Source organism: Sciurus carolinensis, chromosome 17 (assembly GCF_902686445.1).
Source record: "Sciurus carolinensis chromosome 17, mSciCar1.2, whole genome shotgun sequence".
In the NCBI taxonomy this organism is placed as follows: Eukaryota; Metazoa; Chordata; class Mammalia; order Rodentia; family Sciuridae; genus Sciurus; species Sciurus carolinensis.
Window position 1 is genome coordinate 10111117 of NC_062229.1, and position 21536 is coordinate 10132652.

General features: G+C 40.3%; 2 protein-coding genes across 2 annotated transcripts; both read left to right on the forward strand.

Moving 5' to 3' along the window:
* The first annotated feature begins 11462 nt into the window (after positions 1-11462).
* On the forward strand, positions 11463-12419 carry LOC124968007 (putative gustatory receptor clone PTE01). Its single transcript, XM_047530415.1, has one exon. It carries the CDS (start codon positions 11469-11471, stop codon positions 12417-12419), a length of 951 nt encoding a protein of 316 aa, XP_047386371.1. The 5' UTR covers positions 11463-11468.
* Positions 12420-17120: 4701 nt separating this feature from the next.
* Positions 17121-18041, forward strand: LOC124969469 (olfactory receptor 7E24-like). Its single transcript, XM_047532429.1, has one exon. It carries the CDS (start codon positions 17154-17156, stop codon positions 18039-18041), a length of 888 nt encoding a protein of 295 aa, XP_047388385.1. The 5' UTR covers positions 17121-17153.
* The last annotated feature ends 3495 nt before the right edge of the window (positions 18042-21536 follow it).

Genomic DNA, 21536 nt, shown 5'->3' on the forward strand with positions numbered 1-21536 from the left:
TGAGCTCTGTGCGTGGAGACTCCAATTTCGTCTTATAGTCACTCATCAGCCCGAACTTCCAGGCTTTGTGCAATGGCCCTGGGCCACTGGGCTCCAACCCCATGTCCTCCTCCCATGGTTGTCTGCACTGGGAAGCCCACCTCACACTGCACTCATATCAGTCCTGAGGACAGAGCCCAAGTTGTCACTGGACACAGGACATGGTGGACATGCGTCCTTACTCTCCTACATGATGCAGCAGAGGCACAGCTCCACTCAGGAAGTGCTGAGGGCCAAGATGTATGGGAAAAGGATCACCGGGTGTTGTTTCCTCATCCTCAGGACATACCTAGCATTTTGGGCAGCCTGGTGGTAGGATGGAAATACTCAAAACTGAAGCTATGAGGAATGTCGAGTTTTTGTGCCTGGCCATGGGGCAAGTCCTGTAATGCCATGCAAATATCTGCTTTCCTTCCATGCTGACTGTCCTGTCTGGGGACATCTCACTTGTGATCACAGAAGATGTGTCCTCCAACCTGCCTCCTAAGCACTCCAAAAGGATAATGAAGGTGCTGACACAGAAGAGGGACACCTGTGTCCAAACACCACGCCTGTTATTAAGGGCATCTAATGCTAGCCCTTAACCCTCTGACCTGTGTGTCCTGTGGAGTCTGTTTCACTTCATCTGTATTTTTACCTCAGATACAATCAGTAAATTGTAATCGTTATACAGAAAAAGAAAGGGCAACAATTTTTTTGTTAAACATACTACATAGTTAGGTAGAGACTATAAAGCCATGTTTGAATTTTGCTGTTGGATTAGGGAAACTGAGTGTCATATCAGAAAAATGCTGGCAGGCTGACTTTTGACAAAGAAGCCAGCTGTTTTTCTGCCAGGTCAACCTAGGTCACACCCTTATTCACTGTGCTTTTCCCTTCTGAGTTTCCTGTGGCTCTCAGGGGAGAATGGTTCTTGGCACTTGCTGTCTCTGCTGTGGAAAGGATGACTAGGGGTGGTGGGCAGAGGTCACAGACGGTGTAGGTGCATAATAATTCTTCCTGACAATTTAAGTTTCTCTTTTGTCTCTAGTTCAGAAACCCTAAGCAGGTCTCTGCATCCTCCTCTTTGTAAACTGTGCACTGAATATCAAGAGGAGTCAGAAGCCGGTTGTGGTGGTGGATCACACCTGTAATTCCAGTGGCTTGGGAGGCTGAGGCAGGAGGATCACAAGTTCAAGGCCAACCCTAGCTACTTAGTGAGCACTAAGAAACTTAGTGAAACCCTGTCTCAAAATAAAAAAATAAATAAATAAATAAAAGAAAAGGGAGACTGTGGATTTGGCTCAGTGGCAAAGAGAACCTGTTTTAGTTTCCAGTATTAAAAAAAAAAATCAAAAGGAGATAGAAAATCAGGCCATGATTTTATTTGTGCTTGAGAACATGGAAATAGTCAGATAGTCTACCCGGGATGTCCCTGGGGTAAAGTCCTCAGGACCTCTACTAAAATCTTTGTATGGTTGAGAAACAATTAAAATGTTCCCTACATTGGATCCAGAGAGAAATCATCTAAGTCTGAGTCCCTATATCTCCACCTATTTCTGAGATGTCTGGAAGTTTGTTAATATGTCTAAGACTCAGCATTGTCATTTGTCTGGATTTCCACATGATACAACTGCATTGCGTGTAGATTAAAAAGATACTGGATGCTCCCTATGTGATTGATAGGTGATGGACTCATAAAAAAAGGGAAAATAGGAGATATCGTTATTATTGCCATGAAGACATGTGCTAATCAGTGTATTTTGACTTATGTATCCTCTGACCTCTAGTTAAGGCTTTCCCAGTTCCCTGTAGGACTTGCATTTTTGTCCTCCTGGGAATAAATGCTGCATTTTTGGGGAGAAATTACCGAGTTTGTCATTCTGGTTTCCTGGAGCCTATACCTTACTTTGCACAGGACAGGCATCAAGGGTTAAAATCCTGCTCCATACTGTTAACCCTTCCTTGGTTCTGAGGAACCGAGCTGGGGTGTGGCTGCCCCCCCTGGGGCATTCATGTCTGTGCTCTCCTCCTTCCAGGGGAGTCTCACAGGACCAGAGATGAGGTCAAATAATGCTTTTGTCTATGTCATGGAAACAGGAGACTCATTTAAAAAAAAAAATCAGCAACATTGAATTATTCAAAATTCATGGATGAAAATTTCATAAATGTAAAAAGTAGAGGTGGAAAGAGAAAAGACAGGTAAACCTTATTGCTCGGGCTCAGAGTCACTGGAGGACTTCAAGTCATCCCATGCTCTTAGGAAGTTCACCAAGAGACTGTGACTGCATTCATGACTAAACTGGCTATTCCCACAATGATGATTTCTTCATTAAAATGACCACTTAATTATTAAGACTCCATGTTCTCGATGTGGGTGTTTTTAATGCCTATTTCCAGTAGGGAACTTGAACACAGAGAGGTGGAGAGAAGAAAGATCAGGGCTCGCTAATGATCTCCTGATCCCAGTATCAGGGGCCTGTTCTCTCCAGAGGAGCCAAATGGACTTATCGTTCCTTATACAGAAAATAAAATTTCTTTGTGCTCTACCATGATTGTGGATTACATACCTTAATAATGAGAGAATGTTTTATAGTAACAAATTTTTGTATTTCACCACAAGTGCAGGTAATTGATGGATACATTGAACATACACAAACTGTCAAATTCAGGTAACTATGATGTACATGTCATGGAGAATGTCTCTTTTTAAAGCTTTTTGTAATGACTTTTAATTGGCAGATTTATGTTGTATGGTGTGACATTGCAAAACATGTATACAACATGGATTATCAAGTAAGAAAAATTTGGTACCTATCACCTTAAACATTCATCATTTCTTTGTTTTAGAAATGGTGAAAATTCATTATTCCAACTGTTTTGAAGTACACAAGAAATTATTGTGAACTATAGTCCCCCATCTGTGCTATAAACACCAGATTTAATACCTTTCCTTTAAATTTTCTCTGTCCTTTCTTTCTTCTCTTCCTTCTCCTTTTCCTGTTCTTCCTTCCTTCTTTCCTTATTTCCTTTCTTCCTTCCTTCCTTCCTTCATCCCTCCCTCCCTTCCTTCTTTTCTTCCTTCCTTTTTTACTTTCCTTTCATACTCGGGATTAATCCCAGAGGAACTCTGCCACTGAGTTACATTCACATCCCTTTTTACTTTTTTCTACTGAGAGAGTGTTTCATTAATTTGTTGAGGCTGACCTTGAACTTGTGATTCTCCTGTCTTAGCCTCCTATGTAGCTGGGATTAAAGACTTGCACCACCATGACTCACAATTCTCTATAAAGATATTTTCACACTTATTAAACAAGCTATCTCTATGCCCCTACTCCCCTATGCTTCCCAGCCTTGACAATAATTATGCTATTCTCTGCTTCTTTGGCATTCCCATTTTTATCTTCACATCTTCCATGTGTGAGAATACATGGATATTCCTTTCTGTGATTAATTTCATTTATATGATATCCACTAGTCAAATCTAAAAGATGAAGAATGTATTATGTGCCAAAATTATTCATCTTTTTACAACTGAATAATAGTTTATTGAGTATATGAACCAATTTTTCTTTATTCATCCATCCATTGAGGAAACCTTGACTGATTTCCTATCTTAACTATTAGGAGTTGAGTCAAAAATGGAGACACATAGGATTTTGAAGATAATGTTGCAAAATAAACTGAATAATTAGGTGATGTTCCTTTGTTGCATAATGACTTATATCTGTAAAAGAGTTTGAAGTAGATGTTCACTGAAAGACCTAAAATGTTGAAGTAAATCAGTTTTCTTCAGGAACAATAGGCATTATATACCACTTAAACAAGACTTGGCTGCCTTTTAGGCAAACATTTAGAAACTGTTCTAAATTTATTAGATACATATTGAAACAGAATTATAAAATCACCAACTGGAAAATCATGTACTCCCTGCAGGTGATACTGTGCACCAGTCAAAACACTTGAAAGAGATATACATACTTTGCCACGAGACCCAAATACAGTCTTGTGGTCACAAGGCCGCTTTGGGGAAGCGTGCACAGAATGCTGTTCAGGTGGTAGTGCTGTGGCCTCCGCTTGCAGTTTCTGTGCAGGTGGGCAGGTTTCAGTGTCTTCCACACTCACTGCCCTATGAGTTCATTTCTGCTTGATTCATGTGCACTGGGTAAGGTTTACACAGAGAAACCATGCTCCTTATAAAATGTGAAAAATGCATAAAATGAATAAAATACAATTTTGATAACCTTCCAATACTTAGGTTACTCTTCATGCCGTTCCACATGATCATCCTGGGATCTGAAGCTACCTCTTCCCTGCTTCTGTCGTGGTGCATCTTATTTTCCCCCATGAACACACTTTTAAGACTTTACCAAGGAAGACTTTCATTTCTGATTGCCCAGAACTTATCCTATCCTGGGAATAGAGTCAACATCAACAATAAAACTTATTTTGATCCTTGAATAAGCTTCTCCTCGACTCACAGACACTGGGCACGCTTAGCATGGCTCCTCCACTCTTGGCACTTTTCTGTCTGCACTGTTTTTTCACTTTTTATTGTTTTTTTTTTATTTACACATAATCTTAGGATTCATTTTGACATTAAGGCATGGAATAAAATTTGTTCTAATTCAGTCCCTTTTCCTCCTCTCTGCCCTCAGCCTGTTCCCTTTGAAAGGAAAATGCGATGCAGATGAACAACACAGACACCAGGCGAGGAGATCCGCACATAGAAAGGTTTATTTGCCAGTCAGGGTCGGACAAAGGCTGTCACTCGGGAAAAGCCAGAGAGGCAGGAAGAACTTAGCTCTAGGGTTTTTTTTTTTTTTTAATGTTTTTTCTAGTTGTCAATGTACCTTTATTTAATTAATTTATTTGTGGTGCTGAGAATCGAACCCAGTGCCTCACACATGCTAGGCAACTGCTCTACCACTCATCCACTGCCCCAGCCCAGCTCTGGGGTGTTTTATGGAGCAGTTTGGACGGCTTGTGTACAATCACATGAGCTCCTATGAGCTGCCTGGAAAGAACTTATGATGGGATGATGGGACAAGCAAGGGATGTTCCAGCGGGGTGGCTAATGAGAGGCGGGAAGGGGAAGTTACATTTTAACTCTTGTTTTCTCTGTAAGTACCCCTCTAGGGCAGAAAGCAACTTTTGGTAAGAATTTAAAATGGCTGCGTAGATGCTAAACCTTGGACCTAATACCTTTCCCTCCACTCTACTGATATTTCTGCTATTTACTTTTAGTTTTGTTTTTGTTGTTTTTGTGTTTTAGCATTCTGTGGATATACTCTTACTCCTTTAAGGAATGTCTTCAAAATTAGAGTGAAGATACAATTGCTCTCTGTTGAGTCTGTGTCATAGACTTTTGGGTCCTGCAATGTCCTTTAGTATTATCTACGACCTCTAATTATTCTAAAACCATTGCAGAGATTTTCACAAGTAGAAAAAGGCATAAAGAAGTAGAAAGTTGTGGGTCAGGGAGATGAAACTTGGGCTGTGACACATTTTGTACTTTTACTTCTCTGCATTAGCCAGCTTCCTATTACTATAGCAAATGCCTGAATCGACTTATAAACAGAGAACATTTGCTTTGTCTCACAATCTGGGAGCATTCTTTCCAGGTTTACCTGGCCCCATTGTTTTGGGTTTGTAGTGAGGCTGGATATGATGGTGGAGCACATAAAAGAGCCAAACTGCTCACTCAATTACCAAGGGGAAAGGAGAGGGAGAGGAGGGGCTGGGGTCCCTCTGTCACCTACCAGAACACATGTGGAATGACCCAAAGCCCACCCACTAGATTCCACCCCTTGAGGGTTCGAGTCCTTCCAATGATGAACTTGGGGATTGAGCTATTATCACATGGGTGTTCTGGGGACATGCAACATCCCAATGATAGCAGTCTCTAATATATGTGTTTAGAAACAGGTGAATAACTCCAAAATTAATGAAGCAGGAAATCTAAGAGGAATGGGTTTTTCACAGATGAGAAATATTGTAATAAGTGTTTCTTCCTCAAATGTGAGGATTTCCTAGTGAATTGCTTCAGTTTAAAATGTAGATAATTCCTGAATGCTGATATACTTGTTTCCCTGCTTAAAAACCTCTTTTTTAAATTTTTTTTTTTTAAATTTGAGTAGGTGTCCCAACAATACAGAGCTAAAAAATATAACTTGTTTTTCAGAATTCTATCTCATGGATCCCTAGGGTGAGGTGGGACTGTTGGATGACCTCTTTGGATTGTATCTTCTCTTGGTGTTTGGGAACCTGCTCGTCATCCTGGCTGTCAGCCCTGACTCCCACCTCCACACCCCCATGTGCTTCTTTTTCTCCAACATGTGCTTAGCTGTCATCTGCTTCATCTCCACTGAGTCCCCAAGATGATTGTGGACATCCAGTTTCACAAGAGGCCTCTCCTATGTGGACTACCTAACACAGCTACCTCTGTCATTTCTGGAAGTATGGATGGTCTGCTTCTGCTGTGATGTCCTATCTAGTCTGTGGCCATCTGTCACCCATGCCTTATTACCCAGCCACCATTTCAGCATTACCCCTCACCACTATCCCCAACATGTCTTCTTAATTCTGTTATCTTTTCTTTCTTTTCTTTTTTTCCAGTCCTTTGGTTTCCCATCTTCAATCTGATTGTCTTGCACTTTAAACACTTCAAATAAAAGGGGACCACTGATTTCTCCTGTGACACTTTCAATTCTTGATCTTGTGTGTTCTGACATTTTTACTAATAATGCACCAATAAACTTTATGGGTGCCATATTTGGATTTCTTCCTCCCTCAGGGATCTTTTCACCTTGGTATAAAATTGTTTCCTTCATTCTTAGAAACCCAGCATCAGGTGGGAAATAGAAAGCCTTCAGCACCTGTGGGCCTTAATTTTCAGTTGTTTGTTTATTTTGTGGGTCATGCAAGGAACTTCCGCTCAGTTTAGCTGTATCACATTTGCCCTCAAATATGAGTTGGCTTCAGTCATGTACACTGTGTGACCCTAGTGCTGAATCCCTAAATCCACAGCCTGAGGAACAGGAAAATTAAAAACACCTTAAAGAGGTGAACAGGAAAACAGGGCAATGTTAGAACATGAAACATCCACAGCACAACAAGTTAATGTAATCAATGTCACCAAACTGTTCTTAAAAATGGCTAAAATGCTAAATCATTTTATGTGTGCTAGCATAATAAAGTATGGAAATAAAAAGCAGATACAGCTTACAAAAATTGAAAGATATTACATGATATTTCCTCTGAGGAAAGGACAACCCCAGACCTTATTGAGGGCATTCGTTTTCCATTTTTTTTCCTCCATTATTGTTAGGAGACCCTTAGAGATTTGTGTGCTGAGGACAAATTTGAGTAAATTTTGGCTCTGTGCCCTGAGCCTCCAAGGTCTTGATGTAGTAAATACCCAGCCCGTGCCACCAGCCTTTCATCTGGTGTCTTCTGTCAGGTGGCACCACACTTGTGTCTGCTCCTGCCCTGCTTCTCTGCACAAGGCAGCTCCTGTCTGTGGCATGGTTCAGATGGGTCTTAAGGAGCAAGGTTGAGCCTTACTTACCCAACAGGAAGGGGAGATTCATCATATCTGCCGTCCGTGGTCATGACCAAGCAGACACTGGGCACACCTGAGTAAGTGCTGAGGGAGACAGGGATGGAGGAAGAACTGACAGAAGGATTACTTGTTATCATTGGGAAAAATATGACAGTTGGGGCAGTCAGATGGGAGAATAAGAGTGTAAAGTTTCAGGTATGTGGACTGTGAATTTTATGTCCTTGGTTGTGATGGAAGTCCCAATAATCTTATTCAAAATTTCACTTTCTGCCCACAGTGGTTCTACTTGCCAGGGACATCACACCTATAAGAGCAGAAGAAGGGTCTGTGGGTCCTGTTTCATAAGTACTCCAAGGCACTGATGTGGGGGTGGGGGAGGATAATGATGGTGGCCCTGATGTCATGCACCAGTGCTGAGGGCTTCCTAGGTGCCAGGCTCTAAGTTCTGGGTTCTATGTAGCCTGTTTCATTTCCTGTGCACAGTATATTCCAGGTTGTGTGTTCCCACCCTATTACCCACTTCCAGGAAGGAAGCAGCCCAGCACTTTTGTGTAACAAAGGGAAGGAAAAGGTGGTCAGAGTGAAGCCTGGCTTGAGTTGATCTGCATGATAATGACACAGGGCACTCCTGCCAGTAGGAGCCTGGCAGCTGGGGCTGTTGACAACACACTCAACCATTTCACTTTCTTTTCACACCAGGAGAGTTTTCTTCAGTATCCTGTTCTTTACTTTTGTGAGATCCCAGGTAGATCACAGTGGTGTAGATCCATGATTGGCACCTGGTGTCTACCTATAGGTAGGATAGCTTGCAAAATAAGCAGGGATTAAAAAAATAAAAGAAAAAGAAAAGAGTAAGCACAAAATAATTCCACTCAAATCTTTCTCTTTCCCCAGGTCTAGGTTACCCTTGAAAGCTGTCCACATCTCCCTCCAATGTTGTAATGAGCCCACTTGATCTCAAACAGAAAAACAAAAGTCAGGTTCTGGTATCATTTCTTCTCAGAAATCTGGAGGAAATTTAAGCATGTAACTCAGGTGGTCCTGTGGTTAGGACCTCTGGAACTTTTCTTAAATTTCCTGGTGGTTTGGAAACAATAAGACAGTTTATTGTCCTAGCCCCAGAGACTGGCAATTTAATTTTGAATGTTGTTGGCTCCATGTATTATTTCTGTGACATCGGGCAGGTGGTTAGTGTCTCTGAGTCTGAGCACTGTCATGTGAGTTGATTTCCAGGGGACACTGAGTAAGGATTGCACAGGTAAATCTGTAAGCTCATAGCTCACAGATGACGGAGACAGGAGATGTGAAGAAAACCTCAGATCAGCAAGTTTTCCTTTTGTTAGGTCGGAATTTGGGTGACTATATGAGGGAGAGCAGAGCAACTGAGGCAAAGGGCAGCATGCCACATGGCGACCAATCAAACTGGCAGGAAAACTCCACTAACCCTTACCTCCACCTGTCACTCAGCAGGACCCCTGCCCACTCCAGCCTATAAAGACCATGGGCAGCTGGAGCCACGTTCAATTTTCTCAGGCTCCCTACACTTACCTGTACCCCGAGGGGCTGGGAATTTTGCCTGAGAGCCAAATTCCAATAAATCTTGTTTCAGCTGCTTTCTGTCTGATTTTATTTGGCCACTAGCCATGCCCCTGAGCTTACACCTTTATTCTGCAGTGAAGTCAATCAATCAGGCTCAGGAAGACCCATATTCCAGGCATGGAGATGGCCCGGCTGGGTAACAGGAGTCTGGGTTTCATAGTTTCATTGGAGACTGCGGGCATTCAGTTTGGACAGTCAGGGGCTAGTTAAAATTTTAATTTAGGAAGGTAGTTGTAAAAAGTTCAAAACTCATTGTCACTGGGAAAAGCTCACAACTTGGAGTTCCCTGCTTATCTTCTTCCTCTGGGACCCATTGTTACCTAGAGCTTCACTATTTGCTTTTCTCCTTCCAGGACTCATCTGCAATGGGGAAGGGTCAAATTCCAGGGCCCAGCTTCTCAGTATTTGCCTCCTTCCTTCAAGATCCACTGAGGTTGGAAAGGGGTAAATGTTTGCTTTTGGTGGAGATGCTGGGGATGAACCCAGGAAGGGATGGAAGATTGCTCTCTCCCCTCAGGGCCCATTGTTACTGGGAAATGACTACCAGAAGAGGTTTAATGTTTGGCTAATTTACCTCCCTCCTCCTTGGCCACACCATCCCTCCATTTTTCTTGGGGTGCTGTCTTGTAGGAATATTATTTTCCATAAGCCTTCAAGATCATGTCACAAATGTGAAGAATGTAAACATTGATATACAAAATTAAATATCCCTCTTTTGTAGCGAAGATCTTCTCCTACTTTGTGGATTCTCTTTTCATGCTCTTCATTGTTTCCTTTATTGTGCAGAAGCTTTCTAGTTTTATGCCATCCCACCTGGTTCCTGGTCTTATTTCTGAATGCCAGGGGTCTTGTTATGAAAACCATTGCTTGCATCCTAGGTTGGAGTGTTGAGTCTGTTTTCTTCTAGGAGTTGCAAGTTTCTAGTCCAATTCTCAGGTTTTTAAAAATTTTTAATTCACCTGAATGGATTGCTTTTGTGGGACAAGAGATAGGAATAGAGTTTCATTCTTCTACATGTGGATACCATATTCCCAGCACCGTTTGATAAAGAAGGCTACCTATAAATCTGACCAAGGAAGTGAAAGGCCTCTACAACTAAATTATAGAACACTGAAGAAAGAAATTGGAGAAGACCTTAGAAGATGGAGAGACATCCGTGTTCTTGATTAGGCAGAATAAATATTGTCAAAATGGCAATATTACCAAAAGCATTATACAGATTCAATACAATCACTCTCAAAATATCAGTGGCATGCTTCATAGAGAAAAAAGAGTCCTAAAATTCATATGAAAAAATAAAAATAACCAAAGCAATCCTGGAGGCATTATTATGCCTGACCTCAAATTATACTATCCAGCTAGAGTAAAAACAACGGTGTGGTATTGACATAAAACAGACTTTAAGACAAATGGAATAGAACAGAAGACACAGAGGCAAATCAGTATAGATAGAGTCATCCGATCTTTGACAAAGGTGCCAAAAAAAAGTCATTAGTTTTTAATCATTGACTGCTACTTTGATCCATGACACATTTATGGTAAAGGATATCATATGACTAAATGGATTTAACTAAACTGTATTTACCAAAATTTGAGTTTTAGTATGCTTAGAATAGGAGTTATTCTGTTATATGTTTTCTAAACCCCACTATTGAATGAAACCTTATAGCTACAAAAGAGGAATATAATAAAATTCAGTGACAGTAAAAACCCTGGAAAATAACTAGTAAATAACAATGCTTGTGCATATAAACAATTAAATGTAGTGTGCAGGTCATTTGCTTGTTCTTACATGGAGTTTGAAATACTCCAAGTAAAAGGACTTTAGGCAATTGCCTTAGAATAAAATAAGAATTGTTTGACTGCTTCTTAACATTCATAAGTAGAATGACTTTATTTATAAAGGTAGAAGTCTATTCCTACTTATTTTTTTTTCTCAAAAGTGTTGGATTTGTTTTACAGTAATAATGGACTGGCTATCTTTAATTTCCTTGGTCTTCTAACATTGTTCCTTTGAATGTCTCTAAAATAGATACACATAGAATGAAGCCAATACAGAAGTCAGCACTGAAGGAGGTTTATGATGACTAAGTGGATCACAACTGAGAAGTATTAGAAAAGCACCTTGATGTTGAAATGTGAACAAATACTCTGTATACTTAAATTCAAAATATATGGAGACAGCTCAATGCCTGGAATTGTCTTTTTCTAACCTTCATCTCTTTTTTAAAAGATGGTCACCAATTCAGTATCACAAAATCTGACATCTGTATCAGAATTCCATCTCATGGAACTCACAGAGGATCCAGAACTACAGCCTGTGCTTGTGGGACTGTTCCTGTCCATGTGCCTGGTCACAGTGCTGGGGAACCTGCTCATCATTCTGGCTGTCAGCTCTGATGCCCACCTCCACACGCCCATGTACTTCTTCCTCGCCAACCTGTCCTTGGCTGACATCTGCTTCATCTCCACCATGGTCCCAAAACTGATTATGAACACCCAAAGTCACAGCAGAGTCATCTCCTATGTGGACTGCCTGATGCAGATGTCCCTTTTTATCCTTTCTGGATGTATGGATGACATGCTTCTGACCGTGATGGCCTATGACCGGTTTGTGGCCATCTGCCACCCACTGAATTACTCAGTTATCATGAACTCTCGCCTCTGTGGATTCTTAGTTTTGATGTCCTTTTTGATCAGCCTTTTTGATTCTCAGCTGCATAACTTGATTGTCTTAAACTTTAGGTACTTCAAGGATGTGGAAATTGCTAATTTCTTCTGTGTCCCTTCTCAACTACTTAATCTTCCCTGTTCCGATACTTTAACAAATAACATCGTCATGTATTTTGTTGTTACTCTGTCTGGCTTTCTTCCCATCTCTGGGATTCTTTTTTCTTACTATAAAATTGTTTCCTCCATTCTGAGGATCCCATCCTCAGGGGGGAGGTACAAAGCCTTCTCCACCTGTGGGTCTCACCTGGCAGTTGTTTGCTTATTTTATGGGACAGGTCTTGCAGTGTATCTTGGTTCCACTGTATCACTTTCTCCCAGAACAAGTGCAGTGTTCTCTGTAATGTACACAGTGGTCATCCCTATGCTGAACCCCTTCATCTACAGCCTGAGGAACCGGGACATTAAAACTGCCCTGAGAAGGATGCACAGCAATGCATACAATCCCAGAGCCCGAGGCATCTCTTTTCAAGGGAGGCTAGATTTGCCAGCAAAACTAAACCTGTAGACCTGTAAGCAGTGTGTCTTGCTCACATTATTTTTGTGGATTTAATTACTCATCATGTTTCATGAAGGAATGGTCATTACCATGTTTGAGAGAGGGAGGAAGCCGGGCATGGTGAGGCAGGCCTGTAACCTCAGCAATGTGGGAGGCTGAGGCAGGAGGATGGCAAGTTCCAGGTCATCCTCAGCAACTCAGTGAGGCCCTAAGCAACTCAGTGAGACCCTGTCTCTAAATAAAGAATATAACAGGGCTGGGGTTGTGGTTCAGTGATTAAGGACCCCTGGGTTAAATACCCAGTATCAAGGAAAAACACACAAAAAAGAGGGAGGAATAAATTTTTAAACTGGTTACAAAATTTAAGTTTGTGGAGAGAAAATATTTCTGGAAACAGGTGTTGGTGGTAACCATATAAAAAAGTGAATGTAATTAATGCCACTGAATGGTACACATAAAATTGTAATTTTGTCATATATTTTACAACAGTAATTGAGGAAAACTACAAATGGATCTTTAAAAATAGGCAAGGAAAGACAGGAAACAAATTAAGTGAGCAGTATCTGGGACTTCTCCCAGAGAGGAAGAGCCAAGAACTTTGGTGGACATTCACTTCCTCTTTCTTGTTCTTCTACTAATGAAGCAGTCCTCAGAGAATGGGATTGCATGGGCCAATTTAGCTAATTGTGGGCTCTGTGAACTGAACCTTTGTGGTTGTTTTATAATAAATATACAGGCTTCAGAGTGAGGGCTTCAGCCCCGTGTGCTGCACACCTGCATCTGCTCTCCCCCTGGCTGCCTGTCCCAGGATCTTTGTCTCATCCAGTCCATTCATTCTGAGCCAGGGTGGGATGCTGAAACCTTTGTGGGATTTGCACTGGACCCTCACTGCTGGGTCATGACCCAGAAGAGAAGCAGCTTAAGCCAGTAAGTGCTGAGGGAGGAGATGGGTGGGGGAAGCTGACAGAAGCACTGTCTGCTCACCCTAAGGATGAACATGAGAGGTGAGGCAGGCAGTGGTGGGAGAGCAGCATGCAAGTCTTCAGCTGCTCTATGGGACGCTCTTGCTCTGTGCAGAGCTGTGGTCCTGTGACTTGTGTGAGGTTTGTTTTCTTCCCCCACTTGTCAATACATCTCACCCATGCATGAAAGCGTTACTGCATCCCCACACTGACCGCTAAGCACACCCAAAGTATAAGGAAGGGATGAGGAGGAGGGGGAAGGGGAGGAGAGTAACAATTACATCCTGAACTATATTTGAGGGATGCTCGAGTTCAGACTCTGAGCTATGAGCAGCTTGTTTTATTCCATTTAATCTGCATGGTTTTCTGCAAATCACTGCTAGTTCTTTTCCCAAAAGGGAGGGAGAACTGGATTTTAAGGTAACAGCTATCAGTTGTTAGGTAGAAAGGACTGAAGGGATTTTGAGTTGGTCTGTCTGAATACAGACACAGGGCATCTGCCAGGAGAATCCTGCTGGGTTTCTCCGATAACCCAACTGTCAGCTGCAATTCCCTGTCACTCCAGGAAGAGACCCCTTGCTCACTGCATCCTTCCTGGATCTCTGTTAGCCCATAGGGCAGAGCAATGGTTGGCACCTGCTGTACCAAGTATAAGAGGGATAGCTAGGATCCCAGGCAAGGATCCCAGGAAAGGTAGACTCCTCACAGGTCAGCACAGATCACCTCTTGCCCCAATGCAGATGTCATGGCAACTGTCAGCAGCCACCTGCATTCTTGTTATCTGAAAAGCCAGTTTCTAAAGGAGACTGAAATTCTGGTCTTGGTTTCATTTCTACACAAGAAACTGGAAAGAGTTTTTTTAAAATTCCTCATGTGACCCTGTCATTGGGACCTCTGGTTTTCTGCTTAAAACCTTCTGATATTTGGAAAATAATGAAAAAATGTAGGGTTTCAGACACAGAGACTGATGATTTAATTTTGAATCCAACCCTCACACTTGTTATGTCAGTACAGGCAGGTTATTGGAACCTGTGAGCCTCAGCATTGTCATCTGAGTTGATTTGTAATTGATAACAAATGTGTTGAGTAAAGATTAAATACATATAAAGGCTCCCCATGTGACTAACCTGTGAGGAGCATATCAAACAATTATGTGATGCAATTTGTGTATTATTAATATTATAAGGATGATGTTAATCTTTGTACAATTCAATTAAAATATCATGTTATTTGTAGTTACTGTGTTCCTGTTTCTACAGTGGGGAAATTGATTTTTTGTGCCTATGTAAATAATGTATTGTGTATTTGGAAAACAATCTAATCCTTGTTCATCTATGATTCCTCAGATTCCATACCTTATTTTATACAAAGGAGGCATCAAATATAAAAGGAATCTGCTTAAAACCTAGAATAGCTTGGTTCACAAAACCCATGTGGCTTCAATACACTTAGTGCTTTCAGGTCTACACTTTTATATTTTTCAGGAGTCAGAAAGAACAGGACACACAAAAAAAATCACCTCTTAATTGTGCCTACACAATGGACACATGGATCTTAAAATTTAATTTCACAGCTTTATATGGTTCTGTTATTCAAAGGTGATAGCACAGGTATTTATGAGTATTAAAGACAAAAGAGGAAGAAAGAGACGTGGGCAAGCATTCCTCCTAATTGAGCTCATTTGTGTTTTGATTACATCATTTCAGGCTTCACTGGCTTTTGGAAATGGTTTACATCAATAAACTCACTATCACTATAAAGAATGAGTTCTTGAAAACGTGTTTATTGTTTAAAATGTTTGTTGTTTTCCAAACTTGCCTTACATTTCTTATATGTGGAAGTCATGGGTGTGTATGACTTTATGGGTTAATGAACCAGGACAGTTCTGTTGATTTCCTGAGTCCCATCTCAGGGGACTGTGTCAAATGGAACTATTAAATTCCCTATATGAGATGACAGTTATTCTTAATCCTGCAGGAACACCTACCACATATGGATCAGTAATATTTTGTGGCAGTATAAAGTAACAGATGTAGATTTTTTGAATAGAAATAATTTTTATTGTGATACCAAATATAGATGACTGATAGTAAAATGGAACACGTTTCAATTATTGAAATTCAAATAACTATCTCACACATGTATATATTATCTAGAAATTTTCACTTGTGCAATATGGAGAGAGACAGGATTTTGAAAAGATTAGGGTAATAATAAACTCAATAAGGAAATGATGCTCCTTGCTTGGCATATGTTCTGTGTCATCTGAACCATTTGACCTAGCTGCAGGTACTGCATAGAGACTTAAATCCAAGACTTTCCATATTAGTAATTTCAGGCCCAATAAGAGTGTTGTGGACTAGACTAGTTTACATACGTTTTAGCTAAACCTCAAAGAAACCTGATCATGAATACACAAATCAATCCTGAAATGTCTGTATCAACACACAAGATTCTGCCACAGAATCATGACAGCATTTTTTAGGGGAGCAGGTATGCAGAATGGAATTATGCAGAGATACCAAGAACTCAAATTTCATAGATTTAAAATGAAATCCCTCTAAAATATTAGTTTCTGAAGCATATTTTGCTTAAAGTTTGCTTTTAATATGAGTGGTGGGTATTATTGCCAGTAATAGTAGATAACATTAAGGGTGGTAGCCAATCCTGGTGGTTCTCAATCCTGGTGCAGGAAAGGACCAGAACTTCACATGAGGATATTTTAATTAAGTTGGGTTTTGTCCTAAGCATGGTGTGTTGATATTTTAAAATATTCACATATATTTGAGTAAATATATGTGCTAAACAAATCACATATGCTGATAACATTATGAGAAGTATATTGGTAAATGAAACTAAAACCACCAGTTGAATTTTTAAAAAATCTTACAATAACACTATAAGCTAGGTAATTATTGTCTCAATTTTAAACATAAATGGTACAGATGTGTTTACTAAGGTAAACACCTAAATATTTTCTTTTGCACATTTTCCAAATTACATCATGGTGTGACCTCACCAAATAATAACCAAGAATGACCTTTAAGTGCTGAGAAAGTATTTATGTGAAGTTCTGTTAAGTAGCACAAGAAGGGTGTGGCTTTGCTGGTTCTAAAATCCTCAACAACATACAGAAGAGTTTATTATCAAAAAAGCAATGAAGATTATTCCAAAGCCATTAGAAAATAAGAAATGAAAAACATTGGAGGGGGGCAAGGAACCCTCTTCTTCACTAGATGTTTTACTGAGATTATATTAGATTGATACACATGAACCCTAATGAAATGTACAATTTCAATGTGCATTCAATGTACATGTTAACATTTCGTTATTGTTTCATCATTGACACATTGACAGGTGCAGTCCAAAAAAGAACACATTTATGGTTAGTGATAACAATGGTTATGTGCCTCTAAAGTAAATATAAATATCACAATTTGTCCAAAAAAAGAGAAGTTCTATACTATACAATTTTAGAATACAAACAAAAATTGAGGGAGAACTTCATTTGCAGAAGAGGGTAATCAGATAAACATAAGAAGCTGAAAATATTCTGGAAGATAAGTAGCACATAATGTTCTCTGATATGGACTCTGTAGTATTCAAATAATGCAGTCCTAATTTTACACAGTGTTTGGGTATTCTAAGTCAAAATAATGCATACTGTTGTTTATGTGGTAATTAATTATTGGGTATTTTTTCTAAACCTCTTTTCTGTTTCAAAAGGTGTCCAAACAAAAGTGAACCAGAAAATATAACACACGTCTAAGAATTCCATCTCATGGGACTCCCAGAGGACCCAGACCTTCAGCCCGTCCTCTTTGGACTATTCCTGTCCCTGTACCTGGTCATAGTGCTTGGGAACCTGCTCATTATTCTGGCTCTCAGCTCTGACTCCCACCTCCACACCCCCATGTACTTCTTCCTCTCCATTCTTTCCTTGGCTGACATTGGTTTCATCTCCACCACAGTCCCAAAGATGATTGTGGACATCCAAACTCACAGCAGAGCCATTTCCTATGTGGGCTGCCTGAGTCAGATGTCCCTTTTTATTATTTTTGGATGTATGGATGAAATGCTGCTGACTGTGATGGCCTATGACCGCTTTGTGGCCATCTGTCACCCCCTGCATTACTCAGTTATCATGAATCCTCGCCTCTGTGGCTTCTTAGTTTTGGTGTCTTTTGGTTTTAGCCTTTTGGAATCCCAGTTGCACAATTTGATTGCCTTACAGTCTATATACTTTGAGGACATGGACATTTCTAATTTCTTCTGTGACCCTTCTCAGATCCTTAGTCTTTCTTGTTCTGATATCCTTACCAAAGGTATAGTCATGTACTTTGTTGGTGTGGTCTATGGTTTTCTTCCTCTCTCGGGGACATTTTTCTCTTATTATAAAATTGTTTCTTCTATTCTGCGAATCCCATCATTAGGCAGCAAGTACAAAGCCTTCTCCACCTGTGGGTCTCACCTCTCAGTTGTTTGCTTATTTTATGGAACAGCCATTGGAGTGTACCTTTCTTCAGATCAGTTATCATTCACCAGAAAGGGTGTTGTGTCCTCAGTGATGTACACTGTGGTCACCCCCATGCTTAACCCCTCCATCTACAGCCTGAGTAACAGGGACATTAGAAGTGCCCTGAGGAGGCTGCACAGGAGAACAGTGTGATCTCAGGTGTGTGGCATCCATTTGGAATATATGCCAGAAACTCAGCAAAACTAAACATTTAGACATTAAATTTGCTTCCTTGATCACATTATTTGAGTTTGATGTCTTTATGTCCACATCTTGCTTCATAGTGGAATAGTGACTTGCAGAGGCCAGAAAAGGAGGAGTTGGAAGTGTCTTAATGGGTATAATAATGTTTGGGAAGATGAAATATTCCTGGAGATCAAAGATGGTGATGGTTGCACAAGGAGTTGACTGTAACTACTGCTACTGAGCTGTGCACTTGATCATGGCAAAAATGACTGCATTGTCATCTGTATTTTGACAATATTACCTATGAGTCAGAAAAACCAGTGGAATTTTAGGGAAAAAACAAAAGAGAAATAAAGAGTACGTACAAGTTTTCTCCTCTCTAAGAAGAGTTGTGAAGCTACAGGAGACATTCACTTTCTCCTCTTCTTCTCCTCTGACATGAGGATATCCTTAGTGACTGGGATGTTGTGGATAAATTTGGCCAAGTATGAGCACTATACTTGGACCTCCAAAGTCTTGTGAGAGTAAATAAGACTCTGACTCCTCCATCCCTTCCGTTTCAAGCCTCCAGTCCTGTGTGCTCCATACCTATGTCTACCCCTCCCATGGTTTTCCTCACTGGGAAACTCCTATATGACCCTAGTTTTATGTTAATCTTTAGGACACAGGCTGAGCCTTCACTGGGCACCAGTCCTTGTGTTGTGGGGTCCGGTTATCAATGCATAGTGAGACCACCAGAGACTAAAGTAGGAAAAAAATTTATTTGGGGCAAAGATAAAAAAACACTGATGCGTCAGGACCACTACTCCAAGTAAGGGAAGCGGTAGGGGGAGGGAATTCAGCAAGCTGGTTTTGAACGTGACAACCATAAAATAATCCTGGCAGGTTTACAATAGGTGCCTTTTTCCTTTTTTTTTTTTTTTTTCTTTTTTCCCAAGGAGTGCAAGCAGCCAGGTCCAGCTTATCTATTTCAGGTTGCACCTTGTGGGTTAGCAGGGCGAGCTAGGTGGTGGGGAGCAGACCACCCATATCTGAAACCAGCAGCTTCTGGGGCCTCTGAAGGGATGGGTTGCTTCACACAAATGGTCACAATGTCCTTAACTCATGGCCACATTATTTTCTCTAGGGTACTGTCCTTGTATTTACTGCAGTCAGCACGACTCAAAGATTTTATTCACACTCATTTTGGTTTGTCAATCTTAACTAGATGTATTTGTTTTATATCAGAGGGTCTCTACCTTTTCTTTCCATAAGGGGTCTCCACTCTTCCACACTGGGATGTTGTAACTCCATTCCTTATTCATAACCCAGCAGAGAAGGAGCAAGACCCACTAAGTGTGAGGACACTGGTGGATGGAGAAAGGCCTGTCAGAATCTTCATTTCCCTTCAAGAGAACAGACATGAAAGTCTGGGTGTCAAGACAGGAGGATATCGATATCAAAAGTTCAGCTATGAACTCTATGTGGAATTCATGTTTCTGGTTATTACGGGGGTGCCAGGAAACTCATATGAGATTATGATTTCCTCCTGCATTGATTCTGGTTACCTCAGATATTTCATCCATAAGAGCACAATGTTGATGAAAACCATTTCCTGTGTACTCCAAAAAGATGATGAAGAGAAGGATGGCAGTATCCATAATGTCATGAACTGATCTTGATGGATTCCTAATTGCCAGGATCTGACTTCTGTGCTCTGCTCTGTATAACTCATTTCATTGCATCTTCATTATCTTTCCACAGTGTAAACTCCTATATTATTATTATTCTTGTTTAGAAAAGGGAGGAACGTTGTATTTTTATGTTGGTCTCGGTCTAGGTGTAGGGCCTCATGACGGAACCCCTGAACGCTGCCTACTTAGCAACATGACCAGAACTTTCACTGGCCTGTCTCTCCAGAAGGGGATGCCTTTCCCCCTGTGCTAGTCCTTCGTGCAGTTACTGACAAACCACAGGGAGAGGCTTGGTTGAAACCCCCTGGGTCAATGAAGGGTGGACCATTCTAGATGACAGGCTAAGGTCACAGTCAGAGCAGACCAACAATGAGCAGCTCTGGCCTCATTTTCCCCCAATCCAGGGTGTCCCCCAGCTGTCCACAGCCTGCCCTGACCTTATACCAGCCTACTCAATCTCAAAAGAAGACATTCAAGCCAGGGTTTTATACCATATCTACTCGGAAATGGCCCAAGTTTGAATCTGTACCTGTGATTTAGAAATTTGAACCTCTGCTTAAAATTTTATGATGTTATGAATCAATGAAAAGCTAGGTGCATTTGATCCATTCGCTGAGTGGATTTATGGTTGATACAGCTGCTTTAAGTAAGATTAAATTCATGTGTGTTTCCTATGTGACTAGAAATTGATGTATGTATGAAATTAGGGCAAAATAAAATTTAGGTATTATAAATGTTCCTTTATCCTCACATTTTTCTCTGCATTTATTATTATTTATTTTGTTGATTAAAATTCTGTCAAGGGTTAGATGAAATTTCAGTATAGTTTTCATTTGAATTTTCTGGATAACTAAGAATCATGAAATTTATTTTTCATATATTTATTGGCCATTTGCATTTCTTGATTTGATGAATATCTGTTTAGTTCATTTGCTCATTTTTAGATTGGGTTTTCTGGTGTGAAGTTGTTTGAGTTGCATATATAACTTATGTGATGTGGAAGATACAGCAGTATTGCAAGATAATTTTTATGATAATACACTCAAAAAATTGACTTTTGCTTATTTAGAAAAATTAACTAGTTAGACAAAAAATGAAAAAAAAAACTAAAAAAAAATTGGACTCTCCCTCAGGTAATGCCATTTGAAGTAGTTCTACATACCCCTCCAAGGGACAAAGCTGCGTGTCTAAGAGAAGTAGTACATTTCAGAGGTAATAGGTGTTGTGTTGTAGACTGCTTAGATGAACTTTGGCAGTTTTAGGTAAGTTTTAAGAATCTAATTTCTGGATCAGTAAGTCAATACTGATATGGAAACGTTCAGCAAGGAAATATACTTGCCAATATTCTGATATTGGTTGTCTTTCAGGAACAGAAATGCATCTGAATGGAATCAGGCAGAGATGCCCAGAACTTAAAGTTCATAGATAATAAATCAAATCTGTACAAACTATTAGACATAAACACACATCATTAATGTTTATATATTAATATAAGAAATGGGTATTATTTGTAGTACTAAGAGATAATACTAATGGGTAATTACCCAAATGCCAGAACACATTCTCAGGTGAACAAAACAAAAAATCAATAAGAACCAAGATCTAAGAAGGCCAAGTTTGTCAATGTGAGAAGAATTCTTGAAGAGGGTGGACCTCAGCTGTGAGCATTCCACTTGGGAACACTTGAACTCAGTTCAAATGTTCACCATGCTGGGTGTTATTTTTTGGTTTCATTTTTTCCAACCCGCTTTTCTGTTTTAAAAATTGTCCAAGTTATAGAGAATCATGA